The 22449-nt window shown below is 41.0% G+C and overlaps 2 protein-coding genes across 3 annotated transcripts in view; one reads left to right on the top strand and one right to left on the bottom strand.

The window, feature by feature from the left end:
• Positions 1–2721, bottom strand: part of LOC130908178 (NACHT, LRR and PYD domains-containing protein 12-like) — a 30867-nt gene extending 28146 nt beyond the window's left edge. Inside the window, exon 1 of the mRNA XM_057823847.1 lies at positions 2602–2721. The gene's annotated coding sequence lies outside the window, so the exon portion shown is untranslated. The remainder of the gene's footprint in view (positions 1–2601) is intronic.
• LOC130907691 (NACHT, LRR and PYD domains-containing protein 12-like) lies at positions 609–17758 on the top strand. 2 transcript variants are annotated; one of them, XM_057823112.1, is made up of 11 exons: positions 609–3239; positions 5154–5456; positions 9109–10945; positions 12157–12327; positions 13378–13551; positions 13885–14058; positions 14391–14564; positions 15110–15283; positions 15623–15796; positions 16755–16928; positions 17244–17758. In XM_057823112.1, the coding sequence occupies exons 2-11, from the start codon at positions 5201–5203 to the stop codon at positions 17260–17262; spliced, it is 3327 nt and encodes a 1108-aa protein (XP_057679095.1). In that variant the 5' UTR covers positions 609–3239; positions 5154–5200; the 3' UTR covers positions 17263–17758. The 2 variants fall into 2 exon arrangements, with proteins under 2 accessions (XP_057679095.1, XP_057679178.1); XM_057823195.1 differs by lacking the exon at positions 609–3239 and having other exon boundaries at positions 4963–5456.
• Positions 17759–22449: the final 4691 nt, after the last annotated feature.

Below are 22449 nucleotides of genomic sequence, written 5' to 3'. Positions count from 1 at the left end.
CTCGTTACTGAAAAAGTACGCGTTACTTACTAAAGCGTTACTGACAACACTGATAATCACATAACCTGTTATTATTAACTTAAATATGATCATCATAAATCTGTCCGTTTCCCCATAGAGTACAGTAGAGAGCCCCTTCAGTGCTTCGCTGACCAATCCACTTGTTCAAATAAAGAACGCCCACATCTCAGAAAATCCAGTTCGCGTTTTCCCTGTGACCTAACTAGCAGTAGGTACTACCTTTTTATTTTTTCCGCAGTTGATCTCTGCGCACGTCTTTTACCTTTTGTGTTTTCCGATCAAAAGTCACATCCCAGCTGTAAAAAAAACGCTGCTACTAAGCTGCTGCTCGCTAGTTAGTCTAAAATGCTAGTAGAGTTAAGTGTGCACTCTTGTTACCACTATCTTTGGGGTGACTTCCTTCGGGAGAATCAGCTGTGTTTCTCACTTTATGCAGATTAGTACAGGAGCTGAGCTCATTCACATATGATTATCGTCAGTGGATAGTCATAATAATACATTAATAATAATCACTCCACTAACTATATTGAACTGTTGCAGTCAGAGTAGAGGAGGAAAAGGTGAGTAGGAGAGTAATGATTAGAAAGTAGAGAAAGCCAAGACGATTATTATATATAGCATAAATAGACACCCCCACCCCATATACATGTGTCTTAACACTCGGTGATCCATTTTCTGGGGGGGAGTTTTTGTATCGAAACAAGGTAAGTATGCGATAATATCTCGTTCAAGTCAGAGCATCTTTAATTCTGCTCTTTCACGCTCTCACCTCCAGATTGAGGTTTGCTGTTTAATTTATTATTAGTATTATTTTTTTAAATGCCCTCCTGTTCAAAATTTGTCTTCCCCAAGAAAATTGAGATTTTAAGCTTTCCAATGATGTATCAGACATGCATATCGGGCAATTTTGAAAGTTGTGGCAGAAAACACTCAGGTGCAGTGTTGTTTTCGTCAAAAAAGACTAACAAAAATATTTCGTTGACGAACAACTTTTTTCATGACGATGAAGAAACGATAACGAGCTATAAATGTATCTTGGGAGACTAAAACTTAACGACAATAATGCCAGTTTTTGTCCGACGAGACAAAAATGCGCAATAGTTTCGTCGCATGTTCACAATGTGTGACATTTATTGTGTCATTAGCCTGCCTGGTTGTCTCACTCATGTGACGTGCTGCGACCTCTCAACTCACCCACTAGCCTAGTGTCCTCTCCAGTCTCCCCATTGCTTGTTTTGAGACACACACAGTAAGATTTGTCTTCTTATCTTGGCAGCAAAGAATATGCAATGTTGTTTTAGCCTAGTAAGGTCTGTGCTGAGTGCTAAATGTAACTCGTTGCGTTAGCATAGCATTCACATCAACGTTAGCATTAGGCTATTGCTAACGGCGGGCGTCCTCCTCAACTCTCGGACAACTTTTTTACATACAGGTTGTGGCGTCCAGGTGGGTATAACTAATTGAAAATAATGTAGCCTACCGTTTTCCTGCTGAGTGTGTATTATCACGTGATAGATTTGTAGATGCTACAATATGTGCTCGTATGTCATTTTTCATTGTAAATCTTCCTTATTTCTGGAGTGAAACTTTTGAATTTTACATACGAAAATATTGAGTTAAAGTCGACTAAAACTAGATGAAATTAGTATGAGTTTTCGTCAACAAAAACTAGACAAAGACAAACACATTTTGAAATGACCAAATTATGACTAAGACTAATAAGTATTGTCGTCCGAAAGGCGAAAACTAAGATTGAAATTAAAATGGCTGCCAAAAACAACACTGCTCTGGTGACTAAGAGTTCTGCTCTGAGACCCCCAATTTGACCAAATTTCAAAATGGGTCGGACAAAAGTATTGGCACCCTCAGCCTAATACTTGGTAGCACAATCTTTAGACAAAATAACTGTGAACAACCGCTTTCGGTATCCATCAATGAGATTCTTACAATGCTCTGCTGGAATTTTAGATTTTTGGAGCCAACTGCTCCAGGTCTCTGAGATTTGAAGGGTGCCTTCTCCAAACTGCCATTTTCAGATCTCTCCACAGGTGTTTCAGGTCTGGACTCATTGCTGTTCACTTTAGAAGTCTCCAGTGCTTTCTCCTAAACCAATTACTAGTGCTTTTTGAAGTGTGTTTTTAGGAACGCCACTGGCAGTGACACTTGGACCCAGAGGGTGACATGTGGCCCCTGTTTCAGAAAAGTCCCACAAATGCCACTGGCTCAAAACACCCATGTAAGGTGATGCTCCATTGTTTGACTTCTCTCCAAAGGAAGGAACTGTAAAAAAAAAAAAAAAAAACAGGAAAGCCACTCCTCTCGGGGGAAACGCTATCATACCAACTCTACTCTCTGTCAGTGTTTTCTACAACTGCAGTTTGTAATAAAGAAACCTCCTCATTGTACATAGATTTTCGATGTCTTGGTTTCCCTGGGTAATACCGAGGGCAACATTATAAATCATGTCTCAAAATATACCAAATTCAGACGGTAAAAATATACTCGACGCCACGGAGCTTTTGCTTCACATGCACGCATGTGTACGCAAACATGCACACAGCGATGTGGGTGTGTCCTTACAATGCAGGGTCATTCGAGGTTTTTTCAGCTTTTTTTCCTTTCTTTTTGCAAAGAATGCAGTGAGTCAGTCAGACGGTGAAGAGACAACAACAAGGACGAGACGAGAAGCTCGCGTAAGTACAGCTTCTTCCTTCAGTCGGTCACTTCCTGGGTTGGTTGTTCAGCTATTATTTCATGCGATCTCAGTTTAGTTCGATTGGTCAGATGTTGGTCAGCTTTTGCTAGACGATCAATTGTACCGTTGTAAAGGAAGTTGATTCAGTATCTCACCAGATACCAAGTCATATAAACATGCTAGTTTCGTTATGAGTCGTAATGGACTGCGATAGTAAAACATGAAACGATAAAGCGATAGTAAGACATGTTGCTATTTCAATCATTTTCTTCATCTTAACAGGTCATCTTGTAGCAAAAAAAAAAGTTAGCAATGAGTGTCGTTTTCCCGGGAAATGTCTTTTGCGTCATGTCACTCAAATAGTTGACAAGCTGAAGTTACGATAAGCGATGAAAAGTTGTCATTCACAGATACCCGATCGACGGTCTCCTCGCTCACATGTTAACAAGGAGGAAGGATGGTTCTCGACAGCGAGAAGAACTGCTGTTGGAAACAATGATGCTATCTCTAGTGCTCAGTTAAGGTATAGTTGCACGGGGCTGAAAACGATCAATTCACAATGAGAAAAAAAGAAAAGAATCAAAAGTAACGAGTCACCCAGGCGACAATTTGGAAAGTAGTGGAGTAAAAAGTACATACAGTATATGCGATGTAAAATGTATTGAAGTAAAAGTAAAAAGTACTACTTCATATTTGTACTGAAGCATACAGTGGGGAGGACAAGTATTTGATTCACTGCCGATTTTGCTGGTTTTCCCACTTGCAAAGCATGTAGAGGTCTGTAATTTGTATCATAAGTTCTCTTCAACTGTGAGGGACGGAATCTAATACAAAAAATCCAGAAAATCACATTGTATAATTTTTAAATAATAAATTTGTATTTAACTGCATGAAATAAGTATTTGATACATTACCAACTAGTAAATATTTCGGCTCTTAGTTCTTTTTTATGAACCCCTCCTGTTCTCCACTCATTACCGGAAGTAACTGCACCTGTTTGAACTTGTATAAAAGACATGCTCAAACAAACAAACTCCAACCTCTCCACAATGGCCAAGACCAAAGAGCTGTGTAAGGAGATGAAATAATAGACCACCACAAGGCTGGGATGGGCTACAGCAAAATAAGCAAGCAGCTTGCTGAGAAGGTAACAACTGTTGGAGCGATTATTAGAAAATGGAAGAAGTTCAAGTTGACGCTCAATCTGCCTCGTTCTGGGGCTGCATGCAAGATCTCACCTCGTGGGGCATCACTGATCATGAGGAAGGTGAGGAATCAGCCCAGAACTACACGGCAGGACCTGGTCAATGACCTGAGGAGAGCTGGAACCACAGTCTGGAAGAAAACCATCGGAAACACATTACGCCGTCATGGATTAAAATCCTACAGCGAACGCAAGGTCCCGTTGCTGAAGCCAGTGCATGTCCAGACACGTCTGAAGTTTGTCCCTGACCATCTGGATGATCCAGAGGAGCAATGGGAGAAGGTCAAGATGAGACCAAAATTGAACTTTTTGGTCTAAACTCGGCTTGTCGTGTTTGGAGGAAAAAGGAGGATGAGTAAAACTCCAAGAACACCATCCCAACCGTGAAACATGGAGGAGGAAACATCATTTTTTGGGGCTGCTTCTCTGCCAAGGGTACAGGACGACTGCACCGTAGTGAGGGGAGGATGGATGGGGCTATGTATTGCCAGATCCTTCCTTCAGTGAGAGCCCTGAAGATGGGTCGTGGCTGGGTCTTCCAGTATGACAACGACCCAAAGCACACAGCCAAGGCAACTAAAGAGTGGCTCCGTAAGAAGCATCTTAAGGTCCTGGAGTGGCCTAGCCAGTCACCAGATCTGAACCCGATAGAAAATCCATGGAGGGAGCTGAAAGTCCGTGTTGCCCGGAAGCAGCCCCGAAACCTGAAGGCTCTGGAGAAGATCTGCATGGAGGAGTGGGCCAAAATCCCTGCTGCAGTGTGTGCAAACCTTGTCAAGGACTACAGGAGACGTTTGGTATCTGTACTAGCAAACAAAGGTTTCTGTACCAAATATTAAGTTCGATTTTTGTGATGTATCAAATACTTATTTCATGCAATTAAATGCAAATTTATTATTTAAAAATCATACACCATGATTTTCTGGGGGGGGTTTGTATTAGATTCCGTCCCTGACAGTTGAAGAGAGCTTATGATACAAATTACAGACCTCTACATGCTTTGCAAGTGGGAAAACCAGCAAAATCGGCAGTGTATCAAATACTTGTTCTCCCCACAGTATATACACATGAATGTACTTATGTACAGAAATGAAAGATACTTTTTCTTCGTTTCATTCGACCACTGCTAAGAGGAATGAAGAAGACTGACCAGACATTTGTGTTTGGCGTCACGTCACTCAAACGGTTTATGAGCTCAAGTTACAATAAGTCAATAAAAGTTGTCGTCTGCAGATATCTGATCGACGGTCAACTCCCTCACGTGTATATAAGTCCGAAGGATGGCTCTGGACAGCAGACATAGGGAACTGCTGTTGAACACGCTGAAGGAGCTGGGGGAGAAAGACTTCGAGGAATTCAGGTTCCACACGGACCTGCCTCTATGCATACGTGAAAACGCCTGCCGGGTGTACATTGCTGAAGAGCTGATAAAGAAGCACGCCGAGAACACTCTGGATGAGATCGTCGAGATTCTGGAGAAGATCGGGAACAACAATTTGGCCGAGAAGCTGCGCAGTGACATGCTGAAAATAAAAGGTTAGTCCCCGACATTTCGTCCCGTGGTAGAAAGCAGGTGATTTTAAAACTGTGGAAGTTAACCATGAAACGACCCGTCGTGAAAATGTTGTTGCTCATCTATTTCACAATCTCAACTCCTGAGACATAACTATTTCTTCTTATTTTGTGATCATTTGTTGCTGCTCTGTTGCTCCAAAGAACCCCTTAGGAACAATAGAAACTTTGTTCAGTGTTTTTCAACCTTTTCTGAGTCACGGCACGTTTTTACATTGGAAAAAACCTCGCGGCACACCACAAACCAAAAATGTTCCCAAATGACTTTCTGTACAGTATATTTAATTATGAAATAATTTCTTAATATTTATATTTACTCAGTGTGAAACTTGAGCCTGTATGGATGAACACAAAGACGATATCCTTCCAAGAATCTTCGTCAACAGCTCTTAGTCTCTGTTTTTATTTTTTATAGCAGTTAGGCTTGAAAAGCTCAGAATTGTCAGACGGGGACTTTAGAAATGTCTTTAATCGCAAGCATCTCACTGACAATGGCTTTGCAGGCAGGTAATATTGCCTCTTTTTGGATTCAGCAACAAGTTTAAGAACAAAGTAATTGGCTTTGAGGGCTTTCTCATTTACCTTGATAGTGTTTCTCAAAAAAGTTTCCTTTTTTCTCTCTGTGCTTTCATGGAGGCGAACAAAATAGTCAATAGAGAAAGTCAGACATCCGGGCATTAATGACGTCACCGGCCACAACAAAGTGTCACCATATTGAAATAGGGGCAAAAGACCAGTCACAAGCAGTTACTTTGTCGTGCGTTGTAATACAGACGTGTTAAACTTTCGTCTTATTTGCGGTCTTTTTTACGTCGGAATGACTAAAAGTTGCTGTGTTGCGGGTTGTCACACAAGGAAGAGTTCGAAGCCGCATTTGAAGTTCTTCATTCTTCCGAAAAACAAATGGCTGAAAGCAACTAATCGAGGAAAAGTAAAAGAAGACGGTTCCGTGGACTATTCTCGCCCGTGGGAACCTAAATCGAAGCACATTTACGTTTGCAGTTGACATTTTATTACTGGTGAGTAAACGTTAATCGATTTATTTTTTTGTTGTTGCCCCAATTAGCTGCTAGGATTCAATAGACTGGGCAGTGGTTATTATTACTAGAACCGACAACTCGCAAAGCGTTATTTTTCTTTTGCCATGAACTGCTCTGATCGGTCAATCGGTATATTATTGGCCTGGTGGGAATTAGTTATTTTGCCGTGACGTGCTCACGGCTAAATAACGCTTGGAGGCGAATTACCGGTTAGGGCAGAAATAATCACTCCGTATATATTACCAGTTTTCTTAGTTTCACAAAGTACATATTCCACTTAATTGATAAAGGTCAACTTACTGGGTGACTTTATGAGATAGTTGTAGATGTTTCCGAACTCCACTACAGGCAATTCCTTTGGATTTTTTATCCGGCTATCAGCTGCGACTTTGTATGGGCAGATTTGCAGGCCAGTACACGGTAATTTTAAGTTGTATCGCCTCCTCGCGTCTGTCGGCAGTGACTCGTGATAATAGTAAGCCGTGTTTATGACGTTTTTATGAAAAACGACGCAAAACACACCTGAAATATATGAATTTCAGATGTCTTTCTATGAATGTTTACCTGTGCGTGCCCCCTTCTCAAAATGGCGACACGTTGCTAAGCGAGATGACGTTATTGTGACATCACACCGACTTCTTCCATCGGCATGGTTTGAAAGGAGAGCAAATGCAACTGCTCGCATCACGTTCAAGGACTGCTAGGATTTTTAACCATCAGCTACCTTGCTGTCCTCAACAATATGTTGGAATAAAACACAGGGGGAGATGGATGAAATGGAAAGGACACTTTCGTGTATATCGGCACTTGACGACTTTAATCAAATGATGTAAAGTCGACGTGCTGGGGTCCACATTTTTGCGGACAGCAAGGTAGCTGATTGCTAAAAATCTGAGCAGTCCTTGAACGCGACACCAGCAATACATTGCTCATTAGCACACGACCACAAGCTTCTACCTACTCCTCCTTTCATACTGCAACTTGTACTTGTTAAGTAGGATGCGTGCATAAAAGTAACAAAAAGGGAAGAAGCTTCCACTTATGCACATTTATTCACAAAAAAATAATAATAAATCCACCTTGACCACTCGTGACTCGGGAGCTGAGCGGTTTGCACACACGCGCCAACATAAAAGTAAGCAGCAAGCCAGCAACAGAAGAAGGACATATTCAATGTAAATAAAGCAGCGCCACCATGTGGTGGATGTCGGGAGGAAGACCATTTAAGGAGGTGACTGTTACAAACTCCACCCGACGACGTAAAAAAAAAAAAAAAATGCGATATTGGATAACTTTTCGCGGCACAACTGACCATCTCTCACGGCACACTAGTCTGCCGCGGCACACCGGTTGAAAAACACTGATCCAAGACATATCTGAGAATGCTAAGCTCTTATCGAAATCTCATCAATAGCTCTTCCTCATCTCATTTATTTCTCTGGAATGCATCACTGGAGCAATAGGTGAGGTCATTTTGAGCCACGCATGGGAAACATGAGAAATAATTAAGAATTTAAAATAAATCCTTAGGTTCTTAAAAAAAAAAAAAGTCATTGATCAGTTCAAACAGTACATTGATTTTTTTTTCAGCACATGACAGCAGTTTATATGAATTAAAAACAGTTCACTTATCATAAAAATTACATCATAACATGAAATTGCTACTCCAACTAATCATTGGCGTGGTGTTTGTCTCCGCATCTCAAAGAACGGGAGGGATTTATCTCATTTTTAACCTTTTACACTCCGAGCAATTTTTGTGAAATTAGGGCTTGATTTTTCTATCAGTATTTATAAACCACCCCCCAAAAACGGTGCCTTGTTGCACATATTTTAAATCCTAAATCATCAAATGTCATGAATTTTTTTCCCAGAAATTTCTTACATTTTTGAAAGTGTCATCACCAGTTTAAGTCGAAAATTTTCACATGCCAAATATAGAAAATCACACACATTGCTTGATGACTGGTAAACTATTAATCTCAGTAAGGTTTTGACAACTAATCATTAAAATTGAACATCTTAGCTTCGATTTGACGTTGCACATCGAGGCTGAGCAAATGAACACGGTGTCATTTACATTCCAAAAACGACACTTTTTGACAATATTGTGTAAACAATCCACAATATTATCGCAAAACTCGAAAAATCACACTCTCTATTCATTTCAGTGAAATGAAACGTCATCTTTTACATCTGGGAGGGGTTCTGTTCATGCCTCTGGCTGTACCTCTCGCCCTCTCAGCCCTTGGAGCTCTGGCAGACGGTCGATCTGAAAAATGAAAAAAATATATATATTCTATTGTTAACGAATAGCCATTTTCAAACTATTTCGAAATTCACACATGAATATCACATAAAAGTCAACCTATCAATTAATTTTTAGATGTTCAGTGGAATTGTTTTGTCCTTAACAGATAGGAAGAGAAAGTGCCTTGATTCACACATAGAAACTGTCTGTCATTGTCTGTGATGTGAGGGTGGGACATTTACCTATTCATGTCACTTGTGGCTGTGTGCTTGGTTGCAAGGTGTTTATATTTTTTCCATAATGGGTAACTGCTGCTTTCTTGCAGGTGCCGTCGTCTCCGTCCATGATGATAATCAGATTAACCGATTGAAGGGGAACCTGCAAGAACACTTGAAGGGTTTATACAGCTTTGCATCTGAGGGCACCACTGAGCGCTGGAAGCAGCAGTCTCTGGAGGATGTCTACACGGAGCTGGACGTCACCTACGGGGCCGACGTCATCCCCGACGAGCGGCACGAGGTCCTTCAGATGGAGACCAGTGCCACTGCGGCAAAGGAGTCTATCCTGCCATGCGACATCTTCAAAAGACCTGACGGGAACCGGCGACCGATACGCACGATGCTCACCGTCGGGTTTGCAGGAATAGGAAAAACCTTCCTGATTCAAAAGTTTGTGTCGGACTGGGCCAGCGGTTGTACCAACCAGGACGTGGACTTCATATTTCCTTTCACTTTCCGCGAGTTAAACATGGAGAAAGGGGAGAGCTTCACATTGGTCGAGCTGATCCAAACTTTTGTCTGCGGAGACAGGCACATGAGCGAGAGACTGAACAATATATTTGTCAACCTGCAAACTTCTGGGAAGCGGGACTTTGACAGCAGCGGGATCAAGATCTTGTTTATCCTCGACGGACTGGACGAGTGCAACTTCAAAATCGACTTGAAGAAAGTGAGGAAAGTGGACATGGACGTGAGGGAAAGCTACCCGCTGGAGGTACTGTTGGCGTATCTCATCAAAGGGAACCTGCTTCCGTGCGCCAGGGTTTGGATCACCACGCGGCCCGCGGCAGCCTGCGATATCCCCTCTGACCTCATAGACAGCAGAACAGAGGTGAGAGGATTTAGCGATTCCCGGAAGCTGGAGTACTTCAGGAAAAAGTTCCCAAATGAGGAGCGAGTCATTGAGCACATTCAGAAATCTCGAAATATCTTCATCATGTGCCACATTCCAATCTTCTGCTGGCTCACCGCCACAGTTCTTCAGCATCATTTGGACAAAGGGAAGAAGGGAGAGCTTCCCACAACGCTGACTGACATGTACTCAGCGTTAATAGGTCACCTACTGGAAAACTCCAAGGAGAGAAATACAAATAAGTACATCCTTGACGTGAAAGCACTCGCAAAGCTGGCCTTTGACCACACCATGAATAACTGTCAGATCTTCTACGAGAAAGACCTGGCGGACAGCGGTTTTGATTACAGCCAGGCTGCAAAACACTCCGGAATATTCACTGAGGTCTTTAAGGAGGTCCCTCCACTCAGGAGAAACAAACAGAAGATGTTTCAGTTCGTTCATCTGACCATCCAGGAGTATATGGCCGCATTACACGTGATGATTTGCCTTTTTCATGACAACAACAACATTCTGGCTGATTCAGAGCAGGATTCAGTATGGAATAAAATATTAATGCTTTATAAGCAGAAGACAATCACTAAGGTCCACCAGTCAGCTCTCCAGAAAGCCTCGGAGAGTGAAGGAAAGCTGGACCTATTCCTCCGCTTCCTCTTTGGCCTCTCCTTGCCGTGCAACCAGGAACTCGTGGGGGAACTCCTGATGGCTCCTCAGGACTGCGGGCAAAGCAAGTCAGAGACAGTCGAGTTGATCGAGAAAAGGATCAAACGAAACACTCCAGAGAAGAATGTCAACTTGTTCTACTGCCTAAACGAGCTGAAGGACGACTCCTTGCTCAAGCAGATCCAGCAGGAACTAGATTCAGGACGTCTGTCCTGGCTTAAAATGTCAAATGACATGTGGTCGGCCCTGGCCTTTTTCTTACTGACAGACGACAAAACCATGAAGTCCTTTTGTCTTGCCAACTACTCCCGATCGCCTTTGGGGCTCGAAAAGCTACTGTTGGTGGTCAAGGCTTCTAAAAAATCAAGGTAAGTTCTCTAAAGTGAAATGAAGTGGAGTCCGAAAATTCCAAAAGCACAAAGGCAAATCCAAGAAAAAGTGCACAAAACACAAACAAAACAACTAAAAATGACTAAACATTAAAAAATCACAGAACAGATGAATTAAAAAAAAAAAAAATGGAACACACACACACACAAAAAAAATCAAATAAAAAAAGAATTGCTTATAGGAAAACGCGACAGCAAATCTGAAAACAAAACAAAATTAACTCATTCACTCCCAAAGATGTGTTCATATATTTTTTGGAACACTTACGTTTACTATCAAAAACATATAGAAACAAGAATTGAGGATTTTTAACTGCTCATAACTGAAGAATGGAAAAGTGTAGAAAAACTTCTTTTACTTATGAAACATTGGAATTGACTTGTTCTTTTTCAAGTTTTTGTAGCCATGAAACAATATTCTGTAGTGGTTGACAGATCAGCCAAAATAATCGTAAATGAACAAAAAACGAGGGTTTCTCAAAAATGTCTGTGAGTGAGTAAGTTAAGAAACCGGAAAAGGTTGGCACTGATGGCGAAGTTGACTCGTGGCTGTTTGGACGAGTGGAAAGATAACTATATAACCACGTCTATTGCTACTTTTGAAGTGATGATGACAGTGTGATTCATTGCAAAGACTTCATGCTATTACTTGAGATGAACACATTAATTGTTGCCTAACTCTAATTTCAATGTGTGTAATGCCTTAACTAAGTCATTGACATAAGACGGTAAGAAATTGCAAACAAAAAGCTGGGTCAGTGTAACAGGTTTATCTAAAGTTAGTCCTGAAACAGTAGGAGATGCAAAATCTTGAAAAATCTCAAAAGGGTTTAAATTTGGGTTGAATCCAATCTATAATCTTGAAAAAAAAAAAACTACAATTCACCCATCGTGGTTGTACGAGATGAACGTCCTTCTTGATGACATCCAAAACAAACACTGCCTCCATCAAGCACAAGTAATGTTGGTGACGTGAAAATAAAATGCATAACGTCTTTGGATTTTGTAATCTGCTCTTTATTTTTTGTTGTTTTGTTTTGTATCTTGAAATAAAATCTAACTTTATTTTTTGTTGTTTTGTTTTGTATCTTAAAATAAAATCTGTTATTATTATTCAAGGCTGCGGACTAAAGTCAGCAGAAGTTAGGTTTGGCCCACTCTCACGACTTCCTCCTTCCTGTGTTCTCCAGTCTAAGTAGATGTCGCCTGGACAAAGGCAGCTGTCACCTGCTGGCTTCCGTTCTCAGTTCTCCATCCAACCTGAGACATCTTAATCTGGGCTTGAACCATCTGTCGGACGAGGGGGTGGAGATTCTCTCAAAAGGACTGGCCAGCCCACACTGTAACTTAGAAGTCCTCTCGTAAGGAGCTCTTCCACTTAGAAATCTACCTCCAATTCGCCGGACCTCAGCTGTGGGCAGCCGGTATATTTTGCCAATTTTTTACATACTGCGTTGTGCGCAGTCAACGCGGCCGGTATATTTTGGCCCTAATGCAGGCACGATATTACTTTGAGTAGAACCTTCATCAGTTTAACCAGGTTCCTTTCCCGACTTCAGGCAATTACCTCATTTTCATTCAAAAAAATGTTTTTCCCGCCAAGTTTACATAATTTGTCATTCCTCGAACATTTAGTTTAATGCTTTTTAAGGCCTAAATTTTCACAAAATCCATTTTATGACTTTTAGTGCTTTTGAATCACCCGAATGAACCCTGTATTAGTCAAGGAAAAGGCAGACACGACTGTCATGCCTTTGTGTTAAAATGATAAAGAATTAATAAGTTAGTTAAAATTGTATACGTTAGTTAAAATATAAATATTGTTGTCCAAAGGTTTCATCTGAAAAGCGTTGGGAGTGAGACCCCTCCTTTTCCAGCGAACGTGCATTTATACCGAGGGCCAGAGCATCTGCCGCAATTAGCGATCTTTGACACCAACCTTTTTTCCTCTTTTCAAGCACATTTCTCAGTGCCTGTGAGGCATCAAAGTAACATCGACGAACTTGCTCTGCCAGCTAAACCTAGGCTAACCTTTGTCTTTGGAAGTTTTTCGTTTGTATATTGAGTTTGAAAGAAAAATGTACTTTTTGTTTTAGGCCAACTTTTTCACTATCCATTGATTTCACTGAGAGATTCTGTTGTGTTTGTGCTAAGCTACTCACACGTAGAAGATATTACATTTTGAATGTATTCATTTGTATTTTAGTTACCAACAAACAATTTGAGACCTCCATAAACCCAAGAAAAGTACGCCTTGTCTCTGGAGAGTTTCATTTTTTTGGTTTGCTGGCTGTAGAGCAACACATGTCACGTGTTGTGAGGACAGCACAACGATGTTACTTTCAGCAGAACCTTCATCACTTTAAGCAGGTTCCCTTCTCGACTTCAGGCAATTATCTGATTTGTTGCAGTCTGGAAAAGTGCGAGATCACCAGTAAGGGATGTGTTTCATTGGCTGAGGCACTGAAGGTAACCCCCTCCCATCTTCAGGAGCTGGAGCTGAGGTGGAACGATCTGTCGGATGAAGGGGTCGAGATCCTCTCGAAAGGACTGGCCAGCCCACACTGCATCTTAAAAATCCTAAAGTAAGGAGGTCCTTCAGTTCGTAATCTTCTATGAATCCGGTCTAGTAATCAAAAGAATCAGTGCTGCTGTTAGCAGCAACTCTAATAAAGGATGTAATTAAAAAAAAAAAAAAAAAATTCCGGTCAAGTTTACATTATTTTTAATGCCTCAAACATTTAGTTTAATGCATTTTAAGGCCTGAATTTTCACAGAATCCATTAATGCTTTTTAATGACCCCTCAACACTGCCTTAGTCAAGGAAAAGGCAGACACAATGTTACTTCCAGCAGAACCTTCATCACTTTAACCAATGTTCCATTCTGGACTTGAGGCAATTATCTCATTTCTTGCAGTCTTTTCAACTGCGGGATCACCCACAAAGGATGTTTTTCATTGGCTGAGGCACTGAAGGTAACCCCCTCCCATCTTCAAGAGCTGGACCTGAGCTGGAACAATCTGTCAGATGAAGGGGTTGAGATCCTCTCAAAAGGACTGGCCAGCCCACACTGCATCTTAAAAATCCTCAAGTAAGGAGGTCCTTCAGTTCGTGATCTTCCATGAATCCAGTCAATTAATCAAAAGAATCACTGCTGCTGTTAGCAGCAACTCGAATAAATTATGGGAAAAAAAAAAAATCCCGTCAAGTTTACGTAATTTTTAATGCCTCAAACATGTAGTTGAATTATTTTTAAGGCCTGAATTTTCACAAAACAGTTAATGAGTTTTATGCCTTTTAATGACCCGCATCAACCCTGTATTAGTCAAAGAAAAGGCAGACACGATGTTACTTTCAGCAGAACCTACATCACTTAAACAAGGTTCACTTCTCGACTTCAGGCAATTATCTCATTTGTTTCAGGCTGCTCAAATGTAGGATCACCAATAAAGGATGTGTTTCATTGGCCGAGGCACTGAATGTAACCTCCTCCCATCTTCAAGAACTGGACCTGAAATACAACGATCTGTCGGACAAGGGTGTCGAGATCCTCTCGAAAGGACTGGCCAGCCCAAACTGCATCTTAAAAGTCCTCAAGTAAGGAGCTCTAACAGTTCATAATCTTCCATGGATCCCGTTGACTATTCAAAGGAATCACTGCTGCTATTAGCAGCAACTCTCATAAATTATGTAAAAAAAAAAAAAAGTTTTTTTTAACAGTCAAGTTTTCCAAAATTTTAATCTATTAGGAGGTGGCGTGGCTCAGTGGTAGAGTAGTTGTCCCCCAACCCAGAGGATGTGGGTTCAGTTCTCTCCCCTGATGAACTCGCCTAAATATCCTTGAGCAAGATGCTGAACCCAAAATTGCTCCTGGTGCTGCATCACCAGTAGGTGGATGGCGATGTAGTGTAAAGTGCTTTGAGAGCCTTAAAAAGTGGAAAAGCGCTGTACAAGTCTCACACCATTTATGCTTTTTAAGGCCTGAATTTTCACAAAAAACAGAGTTTTAATGCTTTTTAATGACCCTCATCAAACCTGTATTAGTCAAGGAAAAGGAAGACACAATGTTACTTTCAGCAGAACCTTCATCACTTTAAACAGGTTCCCTTCTTGATTTCAGGCAATTTTCTCATTTGTTGCAGCCTGTCCGAATGTGGGATCACCCATAAAGGATGTGTTTCATTGGCCGAGGCACTCAAGGTAACCCCCTCCCATCTTCAAGAGCTGTACCTGAGAGGCAACAATCTGTCGGATGAAGGGGTTGAGATCCTCTCGAAAGGACTGGCCAGCCCACACTCCATCTTAAAAATCCTCAAGTAAGGAGGTCCCTCAGTTCGTAATCTTCCATGAATCCGGTCAACTAATCAAAAGAATCACTGCTGCTGTTAGCAGCAACTCTAAAAAATTATATAATAAATAAAAAAATAAATTCCCGTCAAGTTTACATTATTTTTAATGCCTCAAACATTTAGTTTAATGCATTTTAAGGCTTGAATTTATACAAAATCCATTCATACTTTTAATGCTTTTTAATAACCCGCATCAACCCTGCATTAGTCATGGAAAAGACAGAAACAATGTTACTTCCAGCAGAACCTTCATCACTTTAAGCAGGTTCCCTTCTCGACTTCAGGCAATTATCTCATTTGTTGCAGTCTGGAGCAGTGCGAGATCACCAGTAAAGGATGTGTTTCATTGGCTGAGGCACTGACGGTAACCCCCTCCCATCTTCAAGAGCTGGACCTGACCAGGAACGATCTGTCAGACGAAGGGGTTGAGATCCTCTCGAAAGGACTGGCCAGCCCACATTGCATCTTAAAAATCCTCAAGTAAGGGGGTCCTTCAATTCCTAATCTTCAATGAACCCGGTCAACTAATCAAAAGAATCAGTGATGCCGTTAGCAGCAACTCTAATCAGTTATGTTAAAAAAAAAATCCTGTCAAGTTTACATAGTTCGAAATGCTTTGAAACATTTAATTTAATCATTTTTAAAGCCCCAATTTTCACAAAATCCATTTAATGACTTAATGCTTTTTAATGACCCGCATCAACCCTGTATCAGTCAAGGAAAAGGCAGGCACGATAATTATCGGTCCGATCATTATTGGTTCGATAATAGGAATTATGACGTCATCCCAATAACTCCGATAACAATATATGTTATCGGGCCTATTCATAATATTTTTGGCATTGTCGGATTGGGATGTGTGCGTTGGTTTCCACTCCTGTTTTGCCAGTGTACCAGTATATCCAGTATTTTTCCTTCACTGAGTGATAAACCTTACTAAGGCAATTCGCAAATGTTTGCATTTTACAGTGTTATGTTTACAAGTTCTTGAGAGGCCTTTTAGTTATTGATATGTAACTGCCTGATGAAGAAAGTTGTTTCATGGACCAAGACGACAGAAGTCTCCTCTCCTGTTGCACCAAATGTTTTATCTGCGGACAAAGCACAATACCTGTTGGGTTTATGTTTGTTAAGGATCGGTGCTCATTGTTCCGGGAAACACATCGTCAATGATATTGACTGATTGATTGATCAAAGGCAAATCTATGCTCAATCAGCCACTAGTATTTTTGACCTACATTTGTTCAAAATCTCAGGTGAATATACATTGAAAAATTAAATATGTAGATTATCGGACATCATATCGGCCTTGAGGAGCAGGAAGTTATCGATATCGGTTTCAAAAAATGGATATCGTGCACCCCTACTTTCAGCAGAACCTTTATCACTTTAAGCAGGTTCCCTTCTTGACTAAAGGGAATCATCTCATTTGTTGCAGGCTGATCTACTGTGGGATCACCAGTAAAGGATGTGTTTCATTGGCCGAGGCTCTCAAGTTAAACCCCTCCCATCTTCAACAGTTATTTCTAACTCGCAATCGAATAGAGGAAAAAGGAAAAAGGGTCTTATTGGACATCAAGGAGGATCTCAGCGATAGCCTGAAGACTTTCAAGTAAGATCTAAACCAGGGGTCTCAAACCGATTCCACAAAGGGCCGCAGTGGGTCCTGGTCTTTGTTCCAACAGATCCAAAACAGACAGTTCAACCAATGAGGTTTCTGCTAAAGTAAGCAGCACCTGACTGCAATTAACTGATTACACTTGTTAGACAACAGATTGGTGAAAAGGGATTGTTCTCGTTTGGTTGGAATGAAATCCAGTACCCACTGCGGCCCTTTGAGGACCAGTTTGAGACCCCTGATCTAAACAATGTTGCTTATCAGAGAGTAAATGCATGTTCAATATCTATTGTTTGTGTCTTTCTTCAGATTTAACCTGTGGGTCTAAGAACAACGTTTGGTCCTTGGCGTCAGGAAGGGCGAATCATTCCAAATGTTCATTATTAGAAGACGTCGAGTCCATTTGGTCTCCTTCAGATTTTGTTCGGTCTCACGTACTCTCTGGCAATTGCTAGAGGACCAGGTGTCGGCGCTACGGGCAAAGCGGCCTCACTCACAGAATTCGAGGAAGTCGTCGTCGGGTTCTTTGCAGCCACATGGAGGTGGAGTTCAAGGGGAAGGTCTACGACGTTCCCACCAAACTGCTGGCAGTTGTATTCATCCATTTGTATTGGAAGGGGCTGTCCAAATGGATTGGACTCTAGAGCATCATCAATGGCAGCCAGTGAGTTCAATAAGTACCCTTTAAAGGGTTAACTTATGTTTTTCACAAATTTAAAAGAAAATGTCATCCGTACACTTGAAAGTTTTGCTCATTTTGAAAGTTGTTTTAAATTTGATCATTTTCACTTCATTGTGCAATATGTTGTTTTGTACGAGAACAATAAAACCCCAACTTGAAATAAAAGTTTTAAAAAATCATCTTACAATGAAAAAAGAACTTGAATCAATACACTGGAAACGTTACATTTTGTTGACTTGATTGAACTGCAGGAAAGTCAGGAGGTCGAGTCTCCAATACAATGAGAAGAATTACAATGCCAAGTAACACGACTCTGATATGACTTTTAAAAAGAAATGATAAGCAGTATTTGAGTATTAGTGACGGGATCTGTCGTTCACTTGAGTAAACGAATCCATTCCGGTTCGTTCAGTAGAAAGATTCGTTCAAACAAATCGTTCAACGAATCGTTCGCCCCCCTCATCTCCCTCCCCGCCCAAATGAATCGTTCGGTTAGTGAACGGGAAGTGACGTTGCCGAACGAATCACCAAAGACCGCTTCGCAGTATAACTGAACGGGAAGTGACATTGCTTGGTCCCTCCCTCTCTTGCACACTGACCGCTCGTCGTAGTTTCAGAAATGAGTGACAGGCTATATCATTCTGCTTTCACAGACAGCCTCGTCTCCCTCCCGCTGCTGCAAAAGCGAGGGAGAACTTCCGCGTCGTCTGTCCTAGTTCTATGGGCTCAAAGTCATGGCTCGTGCTTGCATTTCGATTTAGGACACGGTCAAACATTTTCCTTTTGTGGGGGGAGTGGGGGTTTGGGGTCGGGGGCGCACGGACTTTCTTTAGCATGTTCTCGATCACATATACAATGCTGCTGCTAGCCTGCAACCAGCCAACGCAGCATGCTTGCTGTCACGAAAATAAAAATAAATCGAAAGTTCAATTTCTAAATATGGAACGACCAACACATCATATTTACCTCTCGCTCTGTTGTATTTTTGTTTTTATGCTCATCACTATTATTTTTGGTCATTATTGTTAAAACTATAAGTGTAAATAGCTAGTTGTCAAATGTGCTACTCTGAAATAAAAACAATACTACATTTTTATATTTGACAGTTTAATTGCACATCAGTATTAAGATGATCGTATTGAATTTTTGCACTGGTATTAATAAATAAAATAATCCGGTCATGTCGTCCCCGCATCTCAGATCGTCAAATGCTGACGAGAAATAATTGTTTGCTCTTTATAATGTCGCCTATCTTCTCTCATTAGTCTGTTAAGAAAAAGGTAGACATATTGCGACATCTCCCGTGTCCGTGTGCGTTGTTTTTGGGCGCTTGAGTAGCTCATGATGGACGGATTTACATAATTTGTCAAACCAACCAACACCCGACACGCTCTGACACGAAAAAAAATAAAACACTCGGAAAAAATTGACATGTACATACAGTTTCATTGCAAATCAGTATTATGGTGATCATACTAAATATTCTTTTTTTCTGTGCACATATGAGGTAAATATTGCTGCCATGAAGCCTCCATATAGTGACAGTTCTCTGCCCTCTTCACTGTTGTCACGCGACCGCAGCTCAGCTTTTGCTTACCTCGTTGCTACCCATGTTTTAAATTACTGTAATTTTGATAGTATGTCGTCATAGATAGTCCCGAGTCTGTTGAGAAACGTAGTACACTAAACCATGCTCGCAAGATTTGTGTGGTGTTTTTGTCTGTTTGAGCAGCATTTGATAGGCTCCACGTTAACAAATATGTGACAAAGTCCTTTCCTTTCATTTTTTTTCTTTTCAAATATTTTTATTCAATTTTTTCATGTATATGAACAGAAATTTACAAACAAGATAACACAAGATAAACCCTCCCCACCCACAACCCCAAATGTCCTGAATAACTATAGTATTTAGGCAAACAAATACATACCAATGATGAGTTAAAGGCAGTGCATCACAAAATAAAAGCTGTTGCATTTATGTCCATATCTGTATATATCTTTATCTTTAGAGAGAGAAAATGTAAAAATAGGAGGAGAATGATTGTATTTATCCATACGTCTTAAGGGTTCCCTCCGAACATCTGAGCATATCTCATGGCTTTGTTTGAGTTTTGTGAAAGTACGTCAGAAAAGGATCCCACGTCGTATGGAACCTTCTCCTTGACCTAGTCAAAGAGAAGCGCAACATTTCTAGTTTGAGGCAAGACATTAAATCCCGACGCCACTGGATAAGCTTGGGCAGGGCAGCCCCCTTCCACTGTAGCAAAATTGTGCGTCTAGCCAAGAGCAGAGCAAAGGTGACCATACGTTGTTCTGTAGATGACAAGTGATCATTATCTTCACGAAAAATACCAAACAAAGCAAGGGTAGGATTGATGTTAATATTCTTATTTAGTACTGTGGACAGAGTTTGGAAAATATCAAACCAAAATTTCTGCAGTTTGGGGCACAGCCAATACATATGTATCAATGTAGCGTCCCCAAATTTGCATTTATCACAGGTGGCCGTAATGTTCGGGTAAAAACTGGACAGTTTAGCTTTGGACATGTGAGCCCTGTGCACCACCTTGAACTGAAGAAGGCAGTGCCTAGCACAGATTGATGATTTATGTATTGAAGATAGTATAGATTCCCACAAATTATCAGGGAGATGCCCCAAATCTTGTTCCCAAGCTGCCCTTACCTTATCAATAGCTGAACCCAATGATAACGAAATGTAGTTATGCAGTTTTGACAGTGCACCTTCGGAAAGTGGATCAAAGGAGAGAAACCGGTCGATTGGATTAGGACTGGGTACTAAGGGGAAATTGGGCACATTAGAGCGCACATAATGCCTGACTTGCAAATAACGAAAAAAGTGAGTTCTGGGCAGATTATATTTCTCAGTCAGTTGAGTAAATGATACAAAGTGTCCACCTTCAAACATGTCAGCAAATGATTTGATACCCTTATCGTGCCATATCCGAAAGTTATAATCAGAAGAAGAGGGGATGAAAAGGTGGTTGGAGGCAATCGGACTCAAGGGAGAAAACAGTTTGTAGTTAAAGAATCTCCTAAACTGGACCCATATACGAAGGGTGTGACGTACCACTGGGTTAAGTGAGTTTGGTATTTGACAGTCTGATGATGCAGCTAGAAGTGCAGGAAGAGAGACATTTTCACAGGAGTCCAGCTCCAAAGACGTCCAGCCTGGACCATCCAGAAAGCGATACAACGAATATTAGCAGCCCAGTAATAATGACGAAAGTCTGGGAGCCCCATACCTCCGTCCTTCTTTGGTCTCCGTAATATGGCTTTACCGACCCGAGGCCTTTTTCCTTGCCATATGTACGAGGAAACTATGGAATCTAGAGAAACAAAAAAGGCTTTTGGAATAAGTACTGGAATATTCTGAAATAAGTACATAAATTTTGGAAGTATATTCATTTTTATTGAGTTTATACGTCCGGCAAGCGATAATGTTAAGGGAGACCACTGTGATAATGATGTTTTAACCTGATTTAACAAAACAGTAAAATTATCTCTTAGAAGATTCTTAAACTGCCGTGTAACGACCACTCCCAAATATGTAAACTGTCTCTCTTCAATCTGGAACGGGGTGCTGCTATGGTCCAAAACCAGCGCTTCTCTATTAACTGGGAATAATTGACTCTTAGATATATTGATTTTATATCCAGACACTGAGCTAAATTGCTCAAGCAATGTAATCCTTTCATTTTTTTAATTCGTTCACCGCATAGTCATTACTGGAAAGTCAAGTTAGCAGCAAGCTAGGTCAGGAACCGGAGGACCGAATCACTAAACGGGAAGTGACAAAACTGATGAGAATCTGTTTTGAGTTTTCAAGCACGCAATGGCCACAAATTCGGCTGCCACTAGTTGGCGCTACAGAGTCGATGCAAATGACCACTACTGGACTCTTCAGGGTAAGACTCTCACCAAGCATGGGAAGTTTGGAGCAGATATCATGTATATTTTCCTGCCAAGTTATGACTGTTCAAAATGTGTGGAGAGACAGAATACAGACAGTCATGATCACTTTCCTGTTGGACCCTTCTGTTTCAACCAAACCTCAAAAATTTTCATCAGGCATCTGAACACATGTCTTAAGGCTCCCCTTATGCAGGTTTGAGGTAGATTGATTTTTTCCCTTTAGAGTAGGAGTGTGTCCCGTAAAAAAGGGCATTTCCTGTTCCCACTCGGAGGCGCCAGGCACAATTGCTAAATTTTCAATCCATTCCTTTTTAGGCTGGGATACCTCACACACATGCCAGATTTAAAATAGATTGAACGTTGTATGAGGGAGTTATCAGTCATTTTTCAAATTCGGTGTTTTGCCGAAAAAATGGCCGACTTTGGCACCACGTCCAGGTAAGGCCCGTGAATGAAAACACACCATTTAGATAACTTAAGATTTCATATGCCTCATGAATAGTCTCGCCAATTTTGAGGATGATCAAACTAATTCCCTAGGTGCCAAGGTCTCAAATGTGTACACTGTAAATCGATAAAATTTCACATTCAATCCAAAATACCCGATTTCCTGTAGGATTTAGAATGTGCGTGCAAGAGACTTTTTGGAGCAGTTTTGTACAAGGTATCGACTCTCCGAATTTCATCCCTCTACGTTGAAAAAACCTAAATGGAGAGGCCTTTTTGAAAATTTCAAGGGGGCGCCACTGAGCCATTTTGTTACATGTTTTCGTAACGTTGCAAGATTATCAAACGTTACGCAAAGCCGCATGTATGTGCAAATTTTTGTGAGTTTTCGTGCATGTTCAAGCCTCCAAATGTAAACTCCTACTGTGAACCGATAAAAATTTCACATTCGAT

Source organism: Corythoichthys intestinalis, chromosome 1 (genome assembly GCF_030265065.1).
Source record: "Corythoichthys intestinalis isolate RoL2023-P3 chromosome 1, ASM3026506v1, whole genome shotgun sequence".
In the NCBI taxonomy this organism is placed as follows: domain Eukaryota; kingdom Metazoa; phylum Chordata; class Actinopteri; order Syngnathiformes; family Syngnathidae; genus Corythoichthys; species Corythoichthys intestinalis.
The sequence above is the reverse complement of the archived record's forward strand: the minus strand, read 5'-3'. Positions and strand labels throughout refer to the sequence as shown.

Excerpts from the sequence above, each read along its gene's own strand:
- LOC130907691 (XM_057823112.1), top strand. The coding sequence starts at position 5,201 with ATGGCTCTGGACAGCAGACATAGGGAACTGCTGTTGAACACGCTGAAG. Across the intron at positions 10,946-12,156 it reads AAGGCTTCTAAAAAATCAAG|TCTAAGTAGATGTCGCCTGG; the intron begins GTAAGTTCTCTA and ends TGTGTTCTCCAG. Across the intron at positions 14,059-14,390 it reads TGCATCTTAAAAATCCTCAA|GCTGCTCAAATGTAGGATCA; the intron begins GTAAGGAGGTCC and ends CATTTGTTTCAG.